This window comes from Oncorhynchus mykiss, chromosome 8 (genome assembly GCF_057628025.1).
Source record: "Oncorhynchus mykiss isolate SJ-2025 chromosome 8, ASM5762802v1, whole genome shotgun sequence".
Lineage (NCBI taxonomy): Eukaryota > Metazoa > Chordata > Actinopteri > Salmoniformes > Salmonidae > Oncorhynchus > Oncorhynchus mykiss.
Window position 1 is genome coordinate 68,428,710 of NC_143029.1, and position 25,855 is coordinate 68,454,564.

Below are 25,855 nucleotides of genomic sequence, written 5' to 3' on the forward strand. Positions count from 1 at the left end.
GTTCATCAGCCACACCATTCACTACCACATTCAGCTGAGGTCTAGAATTTAGGGAATGGTTTGAACCAAATACAATGCTCTTAGTTTTAGAGATGTTCATGACCAGTTAATTACTGGCCACCCATTCCAAAACAGACTGCAATTCTTTAAGTGTTTCAGTGACTTCATTAGCTGTGGTAACTGATACATATATGGCTGAATCATCAGCATACAAGGACATAGATGCTTTGTCTAACGCCAGTGGCAGGTCATTGGTAAAACTAGAAAAAAGTAGAGGGCCTAGAGATCTGCCCTGCAGTACACCACACTTTACTGGTTTGAGATTAGAGAAGCTTCCATTAAAGAAAACATTCTGACTTGTGTTAGATAGATAGCTCTGAATCCATGATATCTCAGAGGTTCAAAAGCCATAACACATATGTTTTCTCAACAACAGGTAGGTTATGGTCAATAATATCAAAGGTTTCACTGAAAGCTAACAGCATAGTTCCCACAATCGTAAATACTCTGCTTCTGGGTCTGTAGTATTGAGATTGGAATGTGTGATTGTGGGACACAGAGAGAGACTTGGCCAAACTCCTAATCCCGAAAATGTGAGAATTAAACAATATTTCTAGTTTTGAGAATGTAGGAATGGTCAATGGACACTTAAGGGACAGTCATGACGAGTGTGTTTAATTTGGTGATCTCATGAAGGACAGGAAACACACATAAGTGTATCTCTTAGTGTACATTTCCCAGCTGTCAGGTTTACATCTAAATATTGTGAAACCTATGTGATTAAACAAGAAACTATTTGTGAAAAGATGCAATGTGATGTTAACCTTCTAAATGAGAGTATAGATTAGTCAGTGGCCACACCCCCGTGAGCCCAGACATCACATTGGGCATCATAGAACCGCCCCTTTTTCCACAGAGTATAAAACCCACTTCCTACAAAATATACATTAAGTCAGAGAATGCCGGGACAGAGTCCCCACGTTGGAATGAACATACAGCTGTAGTTTTGGCTACACTGCTGGAAATGGTTAAACTCTGAGACTATCGACCACTACAGAATAAGAGCAAATCTTAGACGTATATTTACTAATCTGCAGCTAGAAATGACGTAAATCTAGAACGAGAATAGCGACAACCGCCGAATGGTACTCTGAAGTATCCATTCCAACCAACTACAACCACAAAAGACATTGTGACTTCTGGGAAAGTTAACCAGAGACTCTGATGAACTCTACAGGATGATCGAGTGCTTTCAACGGAGAGATAACAAAGACATACAGATATGTAAATTGCAATTTCTTTCAGAATGAGAGACTGTTCATGTGCAAAGTATTAGCATGTCCATGAGTACAATTATCCACTGTGTGTAGTGAATCCATTTTGTCTTTCCCGCTCTTTCTCAGTCCCCACCACTTTCCTTTGTCTATCAAGCCATCATATTGGCAATATCCGGTAACAACTTTTTATTTGTATCATGTAGTAACCCAAATATCTGTTATGTAATTCTGTGTGATTATTTAGTTATCGCTAAATAATGACAACTTAGATGGAAAGCTACTGAGGATGGTAGCTGACTCTATAGCCACTCCTATCTGTCATATATTTATTCTGAGCCTAGAGGAGCGTCTTTGTCCTCAGACCTGGAGGGAAGCCAAAGTTATTCCGGCCTTTACTGGTTCTAACAGCAGATCTGTCAGCTTGCTGCCAGCTCTTAGCAAATTGTTGGAAAAAATTGTGTTTGACCAAATACAATGCTATTTATCTGTAAACAAATTAACAACGGACTTTCAGCATGCTTATAGAGAAGGACACTCAACATGCACTGCACTGACACAAATTACTGATGATTGGTTGAAATAAATTGACAATAAGAGTGGTAGTGTCTGGACTATCATTAAATGTGAAGACTGTATATTATTAAATCAATTCTCTAGGTTTCATTATTACGTGATTAAACTGATCATGTAAACATGAATTAACTAGGAAGTCGGGGCACCACAGGAAAATGTTTAGAGTTACAGAGTTATAATTTCCCGAATATAACTCTATAACTCTATAATTAGTCTTCCATTAATGATAATTAATTGTTACCTGTATCATTCCAAACATTGTAAAATTATTGGTTAACTGCACAAACCATAGTTTAAATCATGAATCAGCGATATACAAATTGGCTTAATTATTTATTTACTAACTAACAAGAATTTTTCCACCTCTCCCACACTAACTTTACAAAATTCAAACTCGCAATGCTTTTCTTTCATTGTTAGTTTTTTATGCATGAGTACGATGGCTCACTGTTCTTTGTTGGAATTTCCTGCCTAAGTCTGCCCACTTTGCCAATGAAGTCATCATTAAAATAATTGGCAACATCAAATGGTTTAATGATGAATAAGCCATCTGATTCGATGAAAGATGAAGTTGAATTTGTCTTTCTGTCCATAATTTCATTTAATGTACTCAAGTTTTTTTCCATAATTATTTATATCATTGATCTTGGCTTCAGTTTCTTCTTTTTGTTGAGTTCAGTCACATAATGTCTCAATTTGCAGTAAATCAGCCTGTCAGATTATTAGCCACTCCTTTTGTCCCATCTCTTTCAACCATAGAGTTTTTCAATTCCTCATCAATCCATGGAGCCTTAACAGTCAGTTTCTTAACAGGTGCATGTTTCTCAATAATTGGAAGAAGCAATTTCATAAATTCATCAAGTGCAGCGCCTGGATGCTCCTCATTAATCACATCAGACCAACAAATATTTTTAACATCATCCACATAAGAGTCATAGCAAAATCTTTTGTATAATCTCTTACACTGTATACACTATTAAGGCCCAGCTTTTGGAACTTTGGCTTTCCTGGATATAGCCACTATATTGTTAAATTTAAAAAATATTTATTTAGATACTGACTGTTAGCACTTGGTGGCCTAGAGCAACACCCCAAAAGAAAAGGCTTTATATGTGCCAGGTGAACCCGCAACCACAACACTTCAGTAACACTTGACATAAGATGGGTGGTTGAAGCTACGTACCCATAGGCTTGGTTCTCTCAATGTAATGTCTATACTGAAAGGCATATCATGAAAATACATCCTCTCATCACATATGCCTACACCTCTAGATTTCAAAGTGCAAAAACATGCAGAGAGATGAGTGTCTTGTTACCAATAGATGAAGTTCTATGGCAAATCATTGATGCTGAGAGAAGGATGTGCAATGATATAATGGGCAAGACAAGTCGACTACATTCATTGGCATAAATAAAATAAATCATGAGCCAGGGGGAATTTTTCCCCACAAGTTACATGTTAGATTTAGACTCTCTGTATATAGGCATAAAGAGAAAATATACAGTGAGGGAAGTCAGTCAGGAATACTTGAGCTAGAAATTTCAGAGTTGGTGAGTGAATGATTGAGAGAGATCCAGCTCACTGATTGACAGAGACAGGCTTCTAGGCCTACACCAACAGCTGAGTCTAAGAATGGAGAGAACATCCGTGGATGGGATGGATACAGTACAGAGATTTTATATATATATATAAATAAATAGAAGACAAATGGAGACCTAATTATTTAGAATTCCACTGACATTTACAGTAGAGGGTTAAAGAAAACAAAATGCACTGTCACAGAACAGTGGGCCAACCATTTCAACTAGGACAATCTTGAGCAGCTCTTGCGCTTACATGAATCAAATATTGTTGCACAACTTCACACTACTTGCTGACTCACTCAAAGCATTCTGTAACCCCTGAACTTTGTAAAGGTAATGTGACACCTGCAACGTGGGGGGAACAGACCAAAGGTGTGAACATATGTCCTACTCTGTTGGTGTTGATGAAAGGGTGGTGAGATGGGAGCTGAAGGCATGGGGGACAGGGGAACTAACTTCAGCTCTAACAGTTTGACTTCACGGTCTACTGTATTGTGGATGAGCAAGTGTTTTAATGCTGCATGAGTAAGAGGTGACCTCAACAATAACAGAACGAACCATGGCAAAATTAAGGAAGTAAATACAGAGTGGTAACTTAGTCAAAGTCAGGATTAAAAGATTTTTAAACTGCAGAAAAGAGCAATATTTATGGATATTGAAACGGTATTGGCTAAAGGAGGTTAACAACTGGATTTTAGAGTATACATTCAAATAAGTTAGTTTCTGAAACGTAGGACACATGCCACTATATTCAAGACATCTACACAAGAAGAGTTGAATGTCACAAACCTGCAGAGGATAGCATCTTAACTGAATTACCAAGCTTTTAGACTGATTCTATGGAAATTGATTTACATCAACTGCAGGTCTTGGTTTATAACATGCAGGAATGGTCACTCCCACTAGCATAGTAAACAATACCAAAATAACCTACAGGATCATTGGATACACAAATAAACTATAGGGGGTTATTTTGTACCCAGTGGAATAGAGGCTTATTTCCTGTCTCAGTTGAGGCCAGATTGTAAGTTGAGATGTTTCTCAGTAACTTCCTGGTGGCCGTCGGACTCATGGGAAGTTCCAATTTCACCTTTTGTCATGTCTGACCATGTTTGGACCCGCCCTGAGCATTTGGGTTTCCAAAGACAATTATTCCCTTTGGTGAAGATGCTTTCTTCACAGGTGAGAATTAAGATGGGCTCAAACAATAATACATAATTGCCTTATTGGTTTCAAGGCCTTGTCCTCAGGTCTGTTTGCATCCACATATTCTATGCCAATCAGCATCTAGACCTGAATTAAAACCACGTTCATATCATCTTGTTATTTCTTCATAATTCAGAGCGTTCTTGCGCTCAGGCTGGGGATGGACCTGCATCTTTGTTGGCCTCCTCTCCTCAGTGCACAGATCCCTCTTTCTGCGACACCTCTATTGGCTGATGGTGGGAGATCGGCTGTGGGTGGGGTTCCGGAAGATCCTTGAGAACTCTACAGGGAGCTGCTACGAGTCCTTCAGTTCTGTAGGTGTCCTACTACAAGAGACAGCAAGCAGTTGTGTGTGGGAAATGACTATGAGGTCTCCGATGACATCTTCTTGCGGTGTCTCTGCTGCCTACTGTTGGCCAAGGAGGCCGTTTTCAGGCACTACCCGATTCTGGGTGGGCCTTCGGGTACCCCACTGCAGTTGCTCTTGTTCTTTGTCACCCTGCTGGGCGTTCTTGCTTCTCTGCGTTCCACACACAGATCCGAGGAGGGGCCCTGGGGTGTCTCAGCTAGAGGGCCCTATATCAGGACTGGTACCACCGTAGACCCAGGTGGTATTGCCCTGGACTCTTAACCAAGAAAGAGGGTTAGACCTGAGTGAAAGAGGGGGAGAAATGGTTGGAGCCATACACACATCTCATAAAACATAAGTGTAGGCATAATAATTTTTCCTTTTCATGAAATAGTAGAGCTAATTAAACCATATTAACAGAATTTCAAGACCTTTTTAAACTGTCCGTTATCCACTTATTGTACTCGAGAAGACATTTATGAACTTGTCTACAAGCAGTTTTATAAAGGAAAGGCTTCATAAAATTGGTTGGCTGTCTTTCAGACCTGAACATAGAGCACTGATTACATAAGGCTGTTTATTTTTGAACATATGCATCTGACAGTGCAAGTAATGTAAGAAGTTCAATTGTGGTTCTGAAAACCAGACTAAATGAACGAGCGCTGAACTTTGCATAAGCACAAATGTTCGGTGTCACATAATTGGATAATACATACCAGACAACTTCAACGTCCTGTCCCACCCCCCCCAAGTCAGCTTTAATAGAATTATTCCAAAAGCTCCAGGCACAGAAAAAGCTAAAATGAATTACAAGTCTAAAACAAAATGTATATCATGAGAATGAATGAAAAGGTATCTACTGCACTGTTGGAGCTAGGAACACAAGCATTTCGCTATACCCACAATACCATCTGCTAAATATGTGCGTGACCAATAGCAATTGAGTTACATTTCTTGCGTGTCACGACCAAATTCACATAGAAATATGAGTTAGAGCCGTCACTCATTTAAAGCAAGCCTAATGTGTAGATGCTTCACATTTAAGTTTAGTTTTTACAACTTTTACTTCAGGTACATAATCTGCAAACACAATATTTTTGGTTATTGAAAATATATTTCACAGCGGTTTAAAGGGTACAATGATTCTCTACACTATACATAGTTCGCTTAATTTCAGTTTGACAAAACAAGCAATTAGAATTTTAGCAACCAGGAAATGGCAGACCAATTGCTGTATAATGCAACTTTAAATTTAAAAAAAGAAGATTAAAGCACAAGTAAAAGGTGTGATACAAACTGTTGAAATACAAGCTTAAATTGAAGTTTTTAATCTGCGAAAAATAAAACAAATGTTCTTTCTTCCTGAAAATAAATACAAATTCATGTCTGGGAGATGACGACCATTGATTACTTCATTTAATCAAATAAAAAAAATGCAGTTTCTGAATCAAACAAACGCACTGCCAGAAAGACTTAGATTTAGATTTTTTAGACTTTAATTTAGAAGGAAAGTTTAGTGCAGACCGAAAAATAACATTACTTCCATTAAATAAAAATACAAAAGGGGAAGGATGTGAACAATATATACAAATGGCAAAGGCAGTAGTGAAGAAACATGCTGTGTGTCTACTGGTGATAAAAAAAAAGACATTTTCTGCACAACTTTACCCTTTTATAGAAAATTAATTTCATACTAAACTGGAAAGTTGAAACAGATCAGGAACTGGAAAAAGGCGGGATTTCTGACGTGATGGTATCCAGTGGCTGCCAGTGACAGTTCATGAGTGAATCGTAGAGCTCCTCGCTCCTCTCCATGTATTCTGTGTTCAGTGCATCCACATCCAGCTGAGGGTTGGGGTCTGGCAGGAAAAAAAAAAAAAAAAAAAAAAAAAAAAAGAGTAAGCCAACAAGCCAAGGCATTGGTCACAGCAGTGATCTTCAAGGCATTCCTTGTCAATCTCCATACATTACTGTTAAGAAATAACATCTATACACTACTGTTCAAAAGTTTGGGGTCATTTAGAAATGTCCTTGTTTTGAAAGAAAAGCAGATTTTTAGTCCATTAAAATAACATCAAATTGATGAGAAATAGTGTAGACCTTGTTAATGGTTGTAAGTGACTATTGTAGCTGGAAACGGCAATTTTTTAATGGAATATTTATATTCCATAAAGGCCCATTATCAGCAACCATCACTCCTATGTCCAAAGGCACATTGTGTTAGCTAATCCTAGTTTATCATTTTAAAAAGGCTAATTGATCATTAGACAGCCCTTTTGCCATTATGTTAGCACAGCTGAAAATTATTGTTCTGATTAAAGAAGCAATAAAACTGGCCATCTTTAGACTACTTGAGTATCTGGAGCATCAGCATTTGTGGGTTCGATAACAGGCTCAAAATGGGCAGAAACAAAGAACTTCCTTCTGAAACTCGCCAGTCCATTCTTGTTCTGAGAAATGAAAGCTATTCCATGAGAGAAATTGCCAAGAAACTGAAGATCTCGTACAACGCTGTGTACTCCACAGAACAGCGCAAACTGGCTCTAACAAGAACAGAAAGAGTGGGAGGCCCCGGTGCACAACTGAGCAAGAGGACAAGTACATTAGAGTGTCTAGTTTTTGAAAGACACCTCAAGTCCTCAACTGGCAGCTTCATTAAATAGTACCCGCAAAACACCAGTCTCAACGTCAAGGAAGAGGCGACTCCGGGACAGGTTAACCTGTTATGGCTGCAATCCTGATATCAGGATCGATATGACAACTACCAGTGAAAATAGAGGGCGCCAAATTCAAACCACAGAAATCTCATAATTACAATTCCTAAAACATACATGTGTCTTATATCATTTTAAAACTATTCTCGTTGTTAATCCCACCAAAGTGTCCGATTTCAAATAGGCTTTTCAGCGAAAGCACTACAAACGATTATGTTAGGTCATAAGACAAAGTGCTTTTCTTTAAAAAAAAAAACAAGGACATTTCTAAGTGACCCCAAACTTTCAAACGGTAGTGTGTGAGATATGGTTGTAAGTGCACTTTTTTCATCAGCCCTAGCGCCGGGAAGGCAAAGTGATCCCATTTTTAACCATTTCATGTGACTGAAAGTAGAACGCCGCCTATCCGGCAGGCCCGGAGGACAAATCAAGTACACCTATAGGCCTACCGCAGGCCAATGAGATCACAGTGTCTGCAGTTTCCACGAGCCATAGACTAAAAATAAACCTTGAACCCACAGAAAAGTTGATACCGTGAGATAAAACTTAAAACCATGACTAGCGAGAGACTCAATGAAATTAGCAAAGAGCTGCTGTTTTTATGGATGGTTATGGTTAAGTTACTCAGCAAAGTGAACACTTATAAGCCATAAAATGCACGTTCTCCCAACTTCCTCTGGCGCTACAACTAGCACTGCAGCCACAATGAATAAGTAAAGCAAAGTGCTCCGATAAGCTTGTGTTATTATTATTATTAGTGCCTTGTATTTTTCAATGTCGAGGAATATTTCACTTTCTCCAGTAACATGAATTGGTGCATAAGGCAGAAATAATGCAATGTGACTTGAGTAGCATTTAGCTGGAAGACTGTGCCCCCTTTTCTCAGCGGATAAGAGCCAGTGAGTCAGGTAACAGCCTCACCGCTGCTCCGTCCCTCCCCAACCAATTACCATTACCAGTGTGTTGATATACCTAACATTTGTTTTACAATTTCAAAATGGTCTGAGAAGAACATTGGCAGGGCAATTCAAGCATAGCCAATATGGAGTGATAATGTATTGTTACAGAACTGTTAAAAAAAAGTGTAAGTCTTTTAAAAATAAATAAATAAAATAAAACATCTGAGCGGTGGATCTCGGCTTGCATTTTGACTCAGAAAAGGTTGGTGACCAATGTTTTACAGGGTTGCCTGCGAATTAGTTTCAACTTGTCAATTTCAAATTATTTTCTAACGGTTTGAATTGGTGTGTTCTGCCTCATTAATTGACATAGAAGTAGTCCATTTTAGCGATGTGGACAATTTAGGTTTGAGGCTTTACTGAGCCAGATAAAATTCTCTCTTCGAGGAGAGCCCACCGTACTTCACTCATGTTAGCGCAGATAAAGTATGCATACATTTGTGCAGTCCTGCAAGAATCGAACACTTTCTTGCTCGCGCTCGCTTTGCCTTCCTTGTTGTTTTCCTTATACATAATAACCTTGGACATGTGTGCATTCCTATCAAAGTAAGTTCCTTATTTTCTGTATATCGTGTTGTCGTTTCTACTGTCTCTCTATGTATGGAGCATAATGTATTTACAGTTTTATTCACGTTTTCAATTACTGGTGACAATGTATTCCGATTATTGCATATATTGTAATGGACAACTATGATGTGTGTAAAATACTTTTTGAAGGTTGTACTGATTATAATGAGCTAAGCTGCATTCTGGGAGTCACGTAATTGGTCAGACCAAAGATGTTATAATGACTTGAAGGAATGGTTCACTCATCTTTCAGGTAAACTTACGTTAGTGAATGAAGGGAAGTGGATGATCGTAGACGACACACCCCCTTCAACATGCATACTATAAATAGACTAAACTCCTCATCTTTGGCTGATGCGGGAAAAAAACAAGCATGGTGGCGCGCACAAACTAGCCATCGTCGGATTACTTTCGATTTCTAGAAAGTGTTTTACTCAATTATTTTGATCAATGGTGAGCTCACCAGTGATGTGATTAATTATAAATAGTAATTGCTATTAACTAATTCATTTTGTAGTTTGTCAGCCGAGAGTTATAAAAATATTTAAATCTTTCCTCAGAAAGCGCTAGGACAAATGTAGTCCACATTTTTCCGGTTTGGATGTTTGCGTTATGCTGTAGCTACTTCTGTGAATGTCTGAACATTGTATCCAAAAATAAACTGCTCACATTCTGAAGATAACTTTGTAAGGACTGTGTTTGTGCAAAATGTTTCTGAAAAAACAGTGGCCAGCTCAAACGCTGATTGTTGCGTCATTCGAAATTGGACGTTCTAAATAAGCGTTCTAATCACAGTCTGATCATACGCTACAGGGACCACTGTAGAGCGATCACACCTGTGTGTTGGAACGTGTGAAAGGTTAAAAGAAACAAAGAACTTATCTGCAGCACACTGCATTTTCCTTTAGTACATATAATAGGATAGTGAGGACTTACCTTCTGCTGCCTCTTCTTCAGGCTCATTTGTGGACTCCTGTGTTTGCTAATGGGAAGAACAAGACAACTGAAATTAATCATTGTGAACCGTTGAAGATGACTGTTAGCAATCATTTTTTGACATATTTTTGACATTAAGGGATAAGGTACGGGGGGAATTATGAGGGGAAGATCCCAGGAGCTTGTTACCTCGGAGGAAGTCTGCATGTCTGTGGGCATGGGGGGCATGCCAATGGGAGGTGGGGGTCCCATCATCCCATGGGGGCCTGGAGCAGGGTACCCTCCATAGGGACCATAGCCACCATAGTTATAGCTGTTGTACTGGTCATAGCCCCAATGAGGGTAGTAGTTCTGGTTGGGTTGTTGATAGTACGGCTGTTGGTAATTGTTGTGGTAGGAGTTGTGGTTCTGGTTGTTATAGCTGTTCATTTTATGGCTAAAAAGCAAGGAAACATGGGGGGGAAATTATGTCAAAGTTAGGAGGACAATCATGCATATGAGATCAACTTTCAACAAGGAGTGACCGGCATAACACTAATCAAATAATTTCCACAGTAATAGAACCATACCTCTTGTTCACAGCTATGCTGATCCTGATTGGTTTCGTCCCCAGGCCTGTGGCGTTCTGACACTCATCGATGGCTTTCTTCTGTTCGTTCTCGTCCCCAAACTTGATGAAACCATAACCTCTGCGAGACAAAGCACAACACTAAAACCCTGAGCACACATTCTCTCCGGGCTCACCTTATCATGCTTATCAAACACGTAATTAATTAGAAAACAAAAATGGTATGGTAGAACTGAAACTTGTTGTTTTACTTTTAATATGAAGTAGCATCACTTCAATTGTGAGTTGCTCTTGCTTACCCTATATGGGGAAAACAATGGTTTTAGCATAAATGTCAGAAACAAACCTTTTCCAGTATTTGGGGGAAAATATACCAGCGGTGAAGATACGCAAGACACAGATATGTCGTCTCCACACAATCCAATTAAACAAATATATTGTTAAAAATGTCATGCGATTTTACAATGAATTTAAATGTAATGAAATGTCAGATTAATCCATCTGAAGCAGAAATTACATTCAAATTGTGTTCAAATCAGGTGGTGCATTACCAGCATCACCAAATAACATGACTATGTCTGTTCAGCGCTCATACCTGGAATTACCATACTGATCAGAGACCACTTTCCCTCCTTTGCAGGAAGGGTACTTCTTCAGGAAGAACTGATGGAGCTGGTAGTCATCCACCTCTGAAGACAGATCTCCGACAAAGACTGAAAATTCCAGGCTGAGCAGAGCCATGAGAGGGACAGAGAGCAAGAGAGATAACCAAGGTGTACTAAGTTACCAACATCAATGCATCTAGTGGTTTCTTTTTTCTGTAGGTGGATATCACATAATAAACACACTACTGCAGGTTCCAACAACAGAAGAATGCCTCAAAATGAGGAAGAAAGTTCAACAGGCTTACCCAGCTTCTGGCCGTTTCCCATAAGTTGCATAGTTTAACTTAAACTTTCTGGGCTATACAGGAAGAAAGAACACGCAATCAAGAACCTTCAAAGACAAATGCGTGTAGTAAGGACATATTGCTAGAAAATAAAGAGTATATTAGAAAGGGACATTTTATTTGGTTTACATACCTCCACCACCCAGTACAGGCTTTATCCCATTCGTCAGTTAGTTCCTAACAGAGTTTATTCACCAGCTTCAAACAAAGTAAATTTACAAACAGCCTCAACCACCACCATCAGGAAGAAAACGGAGCTCAGTAACTTGGCTGTCATGTAAATTTGAGATATTATGTTCCATCAACCTCAAATTAAGGTGGGGGCCAATGATAGTGAAGCTCCGCTATCCACAACACATTTTGCAAAAAGCATCAAACTAAAACGAGAGGGTGGTTGTCCACTAATACATCATCAGTAAGTTGTTTAAATGAACAACGAATATTAGAAATGTCAAGCATATAATGAGTGCTCACCGGGTTTGATCCAGGAACAAGCTTCCCATTCAGTCTGTGAACGCATCGGTCAACGCTAGCTTCGTCTGCCATTTCCACAAAGCAATAGCCTGCCGATCCTCTGTAGCACAAGAGATTGTATTAGTGACAATATGACACACCCACATTTTAGAAACAGGACAGAAAAAACCCAATGTAGGGTAATAATATCCCACAAATACTGTATTTTGGAATTTCAGTATCAATTCACAGCGCTGTGGTAAGTAAACTAAGTACTTCACTGGAATCACACCAGGTGGTTCTAGAACAAGTAATGTTTTAGGTTTGACTTTGTAGCTGATGGGGTCCAATTAGATTGTATTTTGTGCATCTGTCACTGATCATTTGGGCATGTATTGGCTTGATCTATGTACAATGCCACAGTGTGTATTACAAACTGGTCAGTGGCCTACTTTCAAAGAAGGAAACAAATGCTACACACTAGCCCATTCATATATGCTAACTACCATTAGCGCCTACTGATTAAGGCATCTTCCCGGGGGACTTTCATTACACTTGCTCTAAATGTTAAAGAGTAGGAAACATGAGTTTTTAATCACTAAAGTAACAGTGTGGTCAAAGACTTAGTAGTTGTCACAATCTGGTTATATTCATTAACCTATTTGAGGATATCTTCGGAACTACCCACATCAAACTTTTTTTCAACATCATATGGAGGATCTACTCTGTGCTAGTAGATGTGCTACTGAGTTTGTATGCTAGCTAGCTCAAGCTGGCAAATGTTACTCACAACTCATGCTCTTCACAGGCTTGTTATCTAGTGGGAACCTGATAGCATTGCAGGCTCTGGTGCCTTCTTGTTGTGAAAATCATGCCTGCTTGCTCTAACTGCGTAACAGTGGTACCTCGTCTATTCTCGTTTTTGTTTTGTCAACTTTTAGGCTGAAAACCCCATGGAGAGAAGGGTTTGAGAGCTAGCTAAACATGATATCACTCACTACATTAAACACGTCTGTGATTAACCTACCCCGTTACTCTGTGGGTAATGATCTTAACACCATACGCCGTCTCGCCCATAGTGCTGAAGGCCTGTTTGATGAAATTCTCATCCATGTATGGGTCCAGCTATAAAGAAAATAAAAAATATTATTGAGTAGTTGTCTGTAAGATATACACTTAAGCAATAAGGCCAGAGGGGGGTGTAGCATTTGGCCAATATACCACAGCTAAGGGCTGTTCTCATGCGCAAAGCAGAATGCATGGACACAGTGCTTAGCAGTGGTATATTAGCTATATAGCACAAACCTCTGAGGTCACTTATTGCTCTTATAAAACTGGTTAGCAACATAATTAGAGATGTAAAATGAAATGTTTTGTCATACCCATTGCAATTATAAATCAGGTGGTTCAAGCCCTGAATGCTGATTGGCTGAAAGCCATGGTATATTTAAGCAATAAGGCCTGAGGAGGAGTGGTATATGGCCAATATGCCACAGGCACCTCATGGGTTTGTGATAGATGGCCAATATATCACGGCTAAGGGCTATGCCCAGGCACTCCAGAGCTGCGTTGTGACTAAGAACAGCCCTTAGCCGTGGTAATGTTATATTGGCCAAATACCACACCTCAGGTCTAATTGCTTAAAATATCCCATTCATATCCATGAAATGTACAAACTCAAGCCAGGAAATTGAGATTAATGTAGAGAGAATACTGATAGATAAGTGATAGACCTACCTAGCTAGCCAAAGTGCTAATGTGGCCAAAGAATTACATACAACAAATGTTAACCCACATTTCAGCCACCCAGAAGTAGCAGTTATTAGGTGCTGGTAGTAACTAACTACTAATAGATTATTACAAGGCGCTGCCATAGTAACGTCAGGCCCAGCCAGGGCAGCATCAACATAACGTTAACAAGCAAACGTTAACCAAACTGTCGGGAACGTTAACGTTACTTTAGAGAAGTAAACACTGCGAATACACCATTGACTGTATTTCTTATCCTGTTTTTAAAATAACACCATACACATTATCATTATGTCTCCCAAAAAGTTGTTGTGCGGTATCTAACGTTAGTAAATTACATTGCTAAAATAGCTAAGTTAGCTAGCTAAAACAATTGTCTGTGCTAAAACGTTTGTTACCAGTAACGTTACTGCAAAATTATTCAAACAGAGCGAGCATACATCACCCATCCAAAGGCTTGTCATTCTGTTGAACATCTTGGTGGTTTATTGTCGGAGGGTCTCTAATAAATGCGAATATGTAAGTTAGGTAGCTTCGTTAACGAAAGGCTGGCTAATAACTAACGTTAGCTAGCTCCTCCTCACGAAACTGGCGTTGTTTCAAATGGCTGCGTCGTGAAATTATGTGAGGTTTTCTTCTTCTACTTCTATCCTATATCATGACATATGGCGGTCCGCAAACCAACTTTAAAAGTGCATGCCGCCACCTACTGTACTGGGGTGTGGGGTCAATCACAGTTTAAAACATTTCTAAATCCTCCTACCTAACTCAATACTTCTGAGAAAATAAAAAAGAGCCCTATTAACTTCTAATAGATGCTCTCCCATCCCCACCGGCTCTGACACTCGCAGGATGTGGCAGGGCTTGCAAACTACTACAGACTACAAAGGGAAGCACAGCCAAGAGCTGCCCAGTGAAACGAGCCTACCAAACGAGCTAAATAACTTCTATGCTCTCTTCGAAGCAAGTAACACTTAAACATGCATGAGAGTATCAGCTGTTCCGGATGACTGTGTGATAACGCTCTCCACAGCCGATGTGAGTAAGACCTTCAAACAGGTCAACATTCACAAGGCGGCAGAGCAAGACGGATAACCAGGTCAGCATACGCTGACCAACTGGCAAGTGTCTTCACTGACATTTTCAACCTCTCCCTGTCTGAGTGTGTAATACCAACATGTTTCAAGCAGACCACCATAGTCCATGTACCCAAGAACACTAAGGTAGCCTGCCGAAATGACTACCCGACCCGTAGCACTCACGTCTGTAGCCATGAAATGCTTTGAAAGGCTGGTCATGGCTCACATCAACACCATTGTCCCAGAAACCCTAGACCCACTCCAATTTACATACCACACCGGCAGATCCATAGATGATTCAATCTCTATTGCACTCTACACTGCCCTTTCACACCTGGACAAAAGGAGAATGCTATTAATTAACTACAGCTCAGCGTTCAACACCATAGTGCCTTCAAAGCTCAAATCAAATTGTATTGGTCACATACACAAGGTTAGCAGATGTTAATGAGAGTGTAGTGAAATGCTTGTGCTTCTAATTCCAACAGTGCAGTAATATCTAACAAGTAATCCAACAATTCCCCAACAACTACCTAATACACACAAATCTAAAGGGGTGAATGAGAATATCTACATATGGATGAGCGATGGCTGAGCGGCATTGGCAAGGTGCAATAGATGGTGTAAAATAGAGTACATACAGTTGAAGTCAGAAGTTTACATACACCTTAGCCACATACATTTAAACTCAGATTTTCACAATTCCTGACATTTAATCCTAGTAAAAAATCCCTGTTTTAGGTCAGTTAGGATCACCACTTTCTTTTAAGAATGTGAAATGTCAGAATAATAGTAGAGAGAATGATTTATTTCAGCTTTTATTTATTTCATCACATTCCCAGTGGGTCAGAAGTTTACATACACTCAATTAGTATTTGGTAGCATTGCTTTTAAATTGTTTAACTTGGGTCAAACGTTTTGGGTAGTCTTCCACAAGCATCCCACAATAAGTTGGGTGAATTTTGGCCCATTCAAGCTGTCAGAGCTGGTGTAACTGAGTCAGGTTTGTTGGCCTCTTTGCTCGAACACGCTTTTTCAGTTCTGCCCAAAAAGTGTCTATAGGATTGAGGTCAGTGCTTTGTGATGGCCACTCCAATACCTTGACTATGTTGTCTTTAAGCCATTTTGCCACAACTTTGGAAGTATGCTTGGGGTCATTGTCCATTTGGAAGACCCATTTGCGACCAAGCTTTAACTTTTGGGGTGCTTTGCTGCCTCCTGCAGGATGATGCTGCCACTCCCGTGCTTCATGGTTGGGATGGTGTTCTATGGCTTGCAAGCCTCCCACTTTTTCCTCCAAACATAAAGATGGTCGTTATGGCCAAACAGTTCTATTTTTGTTTCATCAGACCAGAGGACATTTCTCCAAAAAGTACGATCTTTGTCCCCATGTGTAGTTGCAAACCGTAGTCTGGCTTATTTATGCCGATTTTGGAGCAGTGGCTTCTTCCTTGCTGAGCGGCCTGTCAGGTTATGTCGATATAGAACTCGTTAGACTGTGGATATAGATACTTTTGTACATGTTTCCTCCAGCATCTTCACAAGGTCCTTTGCAGTTGTTCTGGGATTGATTTGCACTTTTCACACCAAGGTACATTCATCTCTAGGAGACAGAACAAATCTCCTTCCTGGGCGGTATGACGCTTACGTGGTCCCATGGTGTTTATACTTGCGTACTATTGTTTGTACAGATGAACGTGGTATCTTCAGGCGTTTGGAAATTGCTCCCAAGGATGAACCAGACTTGTGGAGGTCTACAATTTTGGCTGATTGGCTGATTTCTTTAGACTTTCCCATGATGTCAAGCAAAGAGGCACTGAGTTTGAAGGTAGGCCTTGAAATACATCCACAGGTACACTTCCAATTGACTCAAATTATGTCAATTAGCCTATCAGAAGCTTCTAAAGCCATGACATCATTTCCAAGCTGTTTAAAGGCACAGTCAACTTAGTGTGTGTAAACTTCTGACCCACTGGAATTGTGATACTGTGAATTATGAGTTAAATAATCTGTCTGTGAGCCTCCCGGGTGGCGCAGTGGTTAAGGGCACTGTACTGCAGTGCAAGCTGTACCACCAGAGACTCTGGGTTTGCGCCAAGGCTCTGTCGTAACCGGCCGCGACCGGGAGGTCTGTGGGGCGACGCACAATTGGCCTAGCGTCATCTGAGTTAGGGAGGGGTTGGCCAGTAGGGATATCCTTATCTCATCGCGCACCAGCGACTCCTGTGGTGGGCCGGGCGCAGTGCGCGCTAACCAAGGTTGCCAGGTGCGGCTGGCTTCCGGGTTGGATGCGCGCTGTGTTAAGAAGTCTGTGCGGCTTGGTTGGGTTGTGTATCGGAGGACGCACGACTTTCAACCTTGGTCTCTACCGAGCCCGTACGGGAGTTGTAGCGATGTGACAAGATAGTAGCTACTAAACAATTGGATACCACGAAATTGGGGAGAAAACAGGGTAAAAAAAACGTACAAAATTAAAATAAATAATCTCTGTGAACAATTGTTGGAAAAATGACTTGTGTCATGCACAAAGTAGATGTCCTAACCGACTTGCCAAACCTATAGTTTGTTAACAAGAAATTTGTGGAGTGGTTGAAAAACAAGTTTTAATGACTCCAACCTAAGTGTATGTAAACTTACGACTTCAACTGTACATATGATATGAGTCATGTAAGATATGTAAACATTATTAAAGTGGCATTATTTAAAGTGGCATTGTTTAAAGTGACTAGTGATCCATTTATTAAAGTGGTCAGTGGGTCTCAATGTAGGCAGCAGCCTCTCTGAGTTAGTGATACCTGTTTAGCAGTCTGATGGCCTTGAAATAGAAGCTGTTTTTCAGTCTCTCGGTCCCAGCTTCGATGCACCTATACTGACCTCGCCTTCTGAATGGTAGCTGTGTGAACAGGCAGTGGCTCAGGTGGTTGTTGTCCTTGATGATCTTTTTGGCTTTCCTGTGATATCGGGTGCTGTAGGTGTCATGGAGGGCAGGTAGTTTGCCCCCGGTGATGCTGTGATACAGCCCGACAGGATGCTCTCAATTGTGCATCTATAAAAGTTTGTCAGGGTTTTGGGTGACAAGCCACATTTTTTCAGCCTCTTGAGGATGAAAAGGCGCTGTTGAGCCTTCTTCACCACAAGCCCACTATTGTTGTGTCGTCTGCAAACTTGATGATTGAGTTGGAGGCGTGCATAGCTACGCAGTTGGGGGTGAACAGGGAGTACAGGAGGGGGATGAGCATGCACACTTGTGGGGCCCCAGTGTTGAGGGTCAGCGAAGTGGAGATGTTGTTTCCTACCTTCACCACCTGGGGGCAGCCCGTCAGAAAGGCCAGGACCCAATTGCACAGGGCAGGGTTGAGACCCACGGTCTCCAGCTTGATGATGATCTTGGAGGGTACTATGGTGTTGAATGCTGAGTTGTAGTCAATGAACAGCATTCTTACATAGGTATTCCTCTTGTCCAGATGGGATAGGGCAGTGTGCAGTGTGATGGCGATTGCATCGCCTGTGGACCTGTTGGAGCAGCATGCAAACTGAAGTGTGTCTAGGGTGGCCGGTAAGGTGGAGGTGATATGATCCTTGACTAGTCTCTCAAAGCACTTCATGATGACAGAAGTGAGTGCTACAGGGAGGTAGTCATTCAGTTCTGTTATCTTAAAGCATGTGGGGACAACAGACTGGGATAGGGAGCGATTGAATGCTCTGAGGACGTGGCTAGGAATGCCGTCTGGGCCGGCAGCCTTGCGAGGGTTAACATATTTAAATGTTTTAATCACGTCGGCCTCAATGCGGGCAAAGAAGCTAAGGACCCTGGGACTAAACACCTCCCATTGCAACTGGATCCTGGCCACCCCCAGGTGGTAAGGGTAGGTAACAACACATCCGCCACGCTGATCCACAACACGGGGGCCCCTCAGGGGTGCGTGCTCAGCTCCCTCCTGTACTCCCTGTTCACTCATGACTGCACGGCCAGGCCCGACTCCAACACCATCATTAAGTTTGCTGATGACACAATATTTGTAGGCCTGATCACCGTCAACGATGTGACAGCCTATAGGGAGGAGGTCAGAGACCTGACCGTGTGGTGCAAGGACAACAACCTCTCCCTCAACGTGATCAAGACAAAGGAGATGATTGTGGACTACAGGAAAAGGAGGACCAATCACGCCCCCATTCTCATCGACGGGGCTGCAGTGGAGCAGGTTGAGAGCTTCAAGTTCCTTGACGTCCACATCACCAACAAACTAACATGGTCCAAGCACACCAAGACAGTCGTGAAGAGGGTATGACAAAACCTATTCCCCCTCAGGAGACTGAAAAGATTTGGCATGGGTCCTCAGATCCTCAAAACATTTTACCGCTGCACCATCGAGAGCATCCTGATGGATTGCATCACTGCCTGGTATGGCAACTGCTCGGCCTCCGACCGCAAGGCACTATAGAGAGTAGTCCGCACGTCCCAGTACATCACCGGGGCCAAGCTTCCTGCCATCCAGGACCACTATACCCGGCGGTGTCAGAGGAAGGCCCTAAAAATTTGAAAAACTTCCCCAAGCCATAAGACTCCTGAACAGCTAATCAAATGGCTACCCAGACTATTTACATTGCCCCCCCACCCCCGGAACGCTGATGCTACTCTCTGTTATTAACTATGCATAGTCACTTTAATAACTCTACCCACATGTACATATTACCTCAATACCGGTGCCCCCACACATTGACATTGACTCTGTACGGGTATTCCCTGAATACAGCCCTGCTATTGTTATTTTCTGCTGCTCTTTAATTATTTGTTGTTCCTATCTCTTACTTTTTTTTGGGGGGGGGGGTATCTTCTTAAAACTGCATTGTTGGTAAAGGGCTTGTAAGGTATTCGGCGCATGTGACAAATAAAATTTGATTTGAAAATCCCTTCCAAACCCCCCAAAGCTCAATGACCCAACAATTCAATCTTTCCCTCTCTTCAACAATGTTTTAACATGGCAAGTCAGTTAATAACAAATTCTTATTGACAATGACATCCTACCCCGGCCAAACCCTAACCCAGACGACACTGGGCCAATTGTGCACCGCCCTATGCTGTGCACAATTTTGTGATACAGCCTGGAATTGAACCAGGGTCTGTAGTGGCACCTCTAGCACTGAGATGCAGTGCCTTATATCGCTGCGCCACTCAGGAGCCCCAATATAACAACACCTACTCCACCATTTCATCGACCACACACTCCAGACATAACCCATTCACATTCTTGACAACCAAATGTAATGAGTTCAATGTACAATGTCCTAAGTGCAATCAAGCAAACACCACCTCGTTGTTCCTAATCTGACCTTTGAATTTTTGTCAACCGACCTTTCTTTGGAGGGCCTATAAATGCTAGCCTTGTGCTCAGAGTCCCATCTCTTCTGTCACACATCTATCAAAATGGCTCTGATCTTACATTTGGCCTCATCTCTACCCAGTGGAACATTCATATCAATTATATCTTGTTTCAAAGCTCTTTCAGCTAACTGGTCTACAATTGAATTCCCTTCCACACCCAAATGTGCTGAGATCTAGCAGAATCTCACTACTACACCCATTCTCTCAATTCTCCATAATAATATTAATACTGCCAATAGAAGGTCACTTCTATTAGATTTACCAGATTATAAACTATTCAATACAGTCAGAGAATCTGAGTATACTATAATTCTAACAGGTTGTACATCCTACAATTTAAAACCCCAGTCAATCATGTTTCAACATCCACTATAGCTTGTTGAATAGATTTGATCACATGAGAGTGTCCTCGGATGGGGCCACAGTGTCTCCTGACCCCTCCTGTCTCAGCCTCCAGTATTTATGCTGCAGTAGTTTATGTGTCGGGGGGCTAGGGTCAGTTTGTTATATCTGGAGTACTTCTCCTGTCCTATTCGGTGTCCTGTGTGAATCTAAGTGTGCGTTCTCTAATTCTCTCCTTCTCTCTTTCTTTCTCTCTCTCTCTCGGAGGACCTGAGCCCTAGGACCATGCCCCAGGACTACCTGACATGATGACTCCTTGCTGTCCCCAGTCCACCTGACTGTGCTGCTGCTCCAGTTTCAACTGTTCTGCCTTCTTATTATTCGACCATGCTGGTCATTTATGAACATTTGAACATCTTGGCCATGTTCTGTTATAATCTCCACCCGGCACAGCCAGAAGAGGACTGGCCACCCCACATAGCCTGGTTCCTCTCTAGGTTTCTTCCTAGGTTTTGGCCTTTCTAGGGAGTTTTTCCTAGCCACCGTGCTTCTACACCTGCATTGCTTGCTGTTTGGGGTTTTAGGCTGGGTTTCTGTACAGCACTTTGAGATATCAGCTGATGTACGAAGGGCTATATAAATACATTTGATTTGATTTTGATTTGATGAGAGACATTCCTTCCCCTCTTCCAAATAGCTCCATCATCAGCATATAGGGTAGCCCCAATAACCCTACCTACATTCGAAAACACATCTTTAATCATAATGTTGAACAAAATAGGACTGATAGCACTGCCTTGAGGTATACCATTGTCAACTCCATAGTCATCAGATAAAATGGATCCAATTTTAACTTGAAAAGAGCGATTAAATAAGAAGGCCAAAACCCAGTTATATAATCTCCCACCAATACCAAGTCTTTCCATCTTAATCAATAGGCCTTCTCTCCACATCATGTCATAGGCCTTTTCAATGTCAAAAAAGACAGTAGCCATTACTTCTTTCATGACCAGAGTTTTTTCAACTTCATTGATCACCTTTACTAATGCACCCAAAGTAGATCTACCTTTACAGAATCCACTTTGACATTGACTCAATAAACCTCTATGTTCCAGGAAATATGACTGTCTATTGACTGTCATCTTTTCTATCAGTTTACACAAGTTTACACAAGTGCTATTGGTCTATAACTATCAGCACATGAAGGGTCCTTTCCAGGCTTTACAAAAGGTATTACTGCACGTTTCCAACCATAAGGTATAACCCCCAATTCAAGTGGACTTGCTTCTTCCAGTCATCTTCTTCAACATATACCATACATCCCCCAGCTCAGTACCCCTGCCTATTGTAGAGCAGAACTGTCTCCATGTATTTATCTTCACAGACTTAATGACCCTTTGATCCTTTGGAAATCAACTAGACTCACAGGAGCCTATATCTTTCTTGAATAGCTGCAGTGCACTCTTCAGTACACCAAGGAACCACCCTCCTTTTGGACACACCTACTCAATCAAGGGTTTTTACAGGTCCATGACTTTCGTCATCCCCACCCATACCATCGGAACTATCATCCAGGTCGACCACAGTCCAGCACAGCTGTTGCTAAAACCGCCTACCACAGTATAGAACAATGGATTATATATTTTTTGCTTCCTTGTTTGAAGTCGAACCTCGCTCATCCAAGTTTCTGCATCTCGAAAGGTCATGAAGTGATGTCGAAGACCATGCCTCCGGAAATTCCAATAAATGAACTTGCAAGAATTGACAAATCTTGCATTTATTTCCTCATCACTAGGTTTCCATCCAATTAGCGACATATTTTCACATGAATTCTCAAACATTCGCCTAAAGACAATATGCGCATTTACCCCACCAGTGTAGTTTCCACAAACTGACTTGTTTTGGATAAAAATCGTGATAACGTAGTGCACACAAATTGTAGTTTTTCGCTCAAGTTTTAATGTACAAAAAATAATTCTAGAGTTCAATGTGTTTCTATTGCATTTTCAACACTACCAATATACAGTGCCTTGCGAAAGTATTCGCCCCCCTTGAACTTTGCGACCTTTTGCCACATTTCAGGCTTCAAACGTAAAGATATAAAACTGTATTTTTTTGTGAAGAATCAACAACAAGTGGGACACAATCATGAAATGGAACGACATTTATTGGATATTTCAAACTTTTTTAACAAATCAAAAACTGAAAAATTGGGCGTGCAAAATTATTCAGCCCCTTTTACTTTCAGTGCAGCAAACTCTCTCCAGAAGTTCAGTGAGGATCTCTGAATGATCCAATGTTGACCTAAATGACTAATGATGATAAATACAATCCACCTGTGTGTAATCAAGTCTCCGTATAAATGCACCTGCACTGTGATAGTCTCAGAGGTCCGTTAAAAGCGCAGAGAGCATCATGAAGAACAAGGAACACACCAGGCAGGTCCGAGATAATGTTGTGAAGAAGTTTAAAGCCGGATTTGGATTCAAAAAGATTTCCCAAGCTTTAAACATCCCAAGGAGCACTGTGCAAGCGATAATATTGAAATGGAAGGAGTATCAGACCACTGCAAATCTACCAAGACCTGGCCATCCCTCTAAACTTTCAGCTCATACAAGGAGAAGACTGATCAGAGATGCAGCCAAGAGGCCCATGATCACTCTGGATGAACTGCAGAGATCTACAGCTGAGGTGGGAGACTCTGTCCATGGGACAACAATCAGTCATATATTGCACAAATCTGGCCTTTATGGAAGAGTGGCAAGAAGAAAGCCATTTCTTAAAGATATCCATAAAAAGTGTTGTTTAAAGTTTGCCACAAGCCACCTGGGAGACACCAAACATGTGGAAGAAGGTGCTCTGGTCAGATGAAACCAAAATTGAACTTTTTGGCAACAATGCAAAACGTTATGTTTGGCGTAAAAGCAACACAGCTAAACACACCATCCCCACTGTCAAAAATGGTGGTGGCAGCATCATGGTTTGGGCCTGCTTTACTTCAGCAGCGACAGGGAAGATGGTTAAAATTGATGGGAAGATGGATGGAGCCAAATACAGGACCATTCTGGAAGAAAACCTGATGGAGTCTGCAAAAGACCTGAGACTGGGACGGAGATTTGTCTTCCAACAAGACAATGATCCAAAACATAAAGCAAAATCTACAATGGAATGGTTCAAAAATAAACATATCCAGGTGTTAGAATGGCCAAGTCAAAGTCCATTCGAGAATCTGTGGAAAGAACGGAAAACTGCTGTTCACAAATGCTCTCCATCCAACCTCACTGAGCTCGAGCTGTTTTGCAAGGAGGAATGGGAAAACATTTCAGTCTCTCGATGTGCAAAACTGATAGAGACATACCCCAAGCGACTTACAGCTGTAATCGCAGCAAAAGGTGGCGCTACAAAGTATTAACTTAAGGGGGCTGAATAATTTTGCACGCCCAATTTTTCAGTTTTTGATTTGTTAAAAAAGTTTGAAATATCCAATAAATGTTGTTCCACTTCATGATTGTGTCCCACTTGTTGTTGATTCTTCACAAAAAAATACAGTTTTATATCTTTATGTTTGAAGCCTGAAATGTGGCAATAGGTCGCAAAGTTCAAGGGGGCCGAATACTTTCGCAAGGCACTGTAGTTTTGTCATTGTGGTCACAAAAACTGTTGGGTAAAATAGCAAATGTGCCTACTCTGTGCTTGGCACATGGGCCAACAGCTCAGGTAGGCATGAGAGATTATACATTTATTTTACTAGTCAGTTAAGAACAAATTCTTATTTACAATGCTGGGCCAATTGTGCACCACCCTATGGGACTCCCAATCACAGCTGTGTTGTGATACAGCCCAGGATTGAACCAGGGTCTGTTGTGACACCTCTGGCACTGAGATAAAGTGCCTCTGGCACCACTCACGAGCCAGAATACTTGTATCTTTTTCAAATGGTATTCAAGCAAGGATTATCATGTCACCAGAATAAGACCCTCAATTTTTATTTTGTCAAACTCATCAAGGTGCACCGCCCTGTTAAATTCATGATAATTGATTTAATCTGTAGCTTCATAGCATGGTTTCCGAGTAATAGTGGGAGGCCAGACCACACACCATATCATCACGTGACTCCAAGTTTACTTCGATATGAAGGTTATTGTATCAATATGTGCGCAAAAATTACTTTCCACCTGCTTTTGTCGCATAATTATTTTTACTGACATAAAAGATTCCACCATGTGAACGAACAAATTATCTATCTGCATTGATAAAATTGAACTGAAATTTCCTGTTTCCATCATAGCTGTCTTGTTTTTTTTTTACAAGGTTTGACTTTACTCGCATAAAAACGTATATCAACTCTTGAAATACTCAGTGTTCTTGATTCTATCCTGTCCTTCGAAAAAGTGTGACAAGATTTTCTTTTGGCGTTGATTATTCAGGAAGTCGACGTCTACCTTTTCCACCAATCAGACTAACGGATACTATTCCGCCACCATGATTACCTTCTAAATATTTTGAATAAACCAATCACTACACTGTATTTAGTCATTTAAAGAAGTGTCGTCATTGTTATTTTGAAATGTCGAATTTGACTTACTTAACACGTACCGGTAAAGTTTGGGACGCTAAAGTACATTTTCTCAATAAAAACGTGTGGAATTAAGTTGGATTAAGTAGCGTAGCACACGTTTGTTAACACCGACATTGAATGTTTTGTTGAATGGAATGTAAATACTAAATGACGGGGAAAGGCAGCAAATTTGCCAGGTCGCTAACGTTAGAGAGTTAACATTATCCGTTTAATTTGATGTAACATTAGAACTAACGTCAGTGAATTGAGTTGGCAAAGATTAGCTACATGTGCATTTTATTTAGCAAAGTAACTATATACGTTTTTGTTAGTATAGTTAAACAAAAATGTGGATTTATTATTGTACCCTGCAGGGAGCCCAAAAGGCAGATTCGAACATGGCCCAATATGGATTCAAGAATGGCATTCATAGCATTCTGAAGCTTGATATGCCAATCACAAACGCGCCCATGGTGAGGAGGCAAAGAAAAGCCATTTCGTCCACGTCTACCAACAGTGCCAACACCAGCGCTCTTTAGCAGGTAGCTAACTATTATGCTTTTCACCTTTTCCCAACTGCATTTGCTTCTGTTTACTGCCTTTCAACTG

General features: G+C 41.0%; 1 protein-coding gene and 1 pseudogene across 2 annotated transcripts; one reads left to right on the forward strand and one right to left on the reverse strand.

Moving 5' to 3' along the window:
• The first annotated feature begins 4,468 nt into the window (after positions 1 to 4,468).
• Positions 4,469 to 5,288, forward strand: LOC118965632 (fat storage-inducing transmembrane protein 1 pseudogene; annotated as a pseudogene).
• A 264-nt stretch (positions 5,289 to 5,552) lies between these two features.
• On the reverse strand, positions 5,553 to 14,796 carry LOC110530394 (tRNA selenocysteine 1-associated protein 1-like). Of its 2 annotated transcripts, none has more exons than XM_021613409.3 (9): positions 14,325 to 14,796; positions 13,163 to 13,260; positions 12,157 to 12,256; positions 11,644 to 11,696; positions 11,329 to 11,460; positions 10,735 to 10,854; positions 10,355 to 10,601; positions 10,166 to 10,211; positions 5,553 to 6,848 (listed from the first exon to the last, which is right to left on the reverse strand). In XM_021613409.3, exons 1-9 carry the CDS (start codon positions 14,358 to 14,360, stop codon positions 6,706 to 6,708), a joined length of 975 nt encoding a protein of 324 aa, XP_021469084.1. In that variant the 5' UTR covers positions 14,361 to 14,796; the 3' UTR covers positions 5,553 to 6,705. The 2 variants fall into 2 exon arrangements, with proteins under 2 accessions (XP_021469084.1, XP_090038517.1); XM_090182391.1 differs by having other exon boundaries at positions 14,330 to 14,480.
• Between the last annotated feature and the right edge of the window lie 11,059 nt (positions 14,797 to 25,855).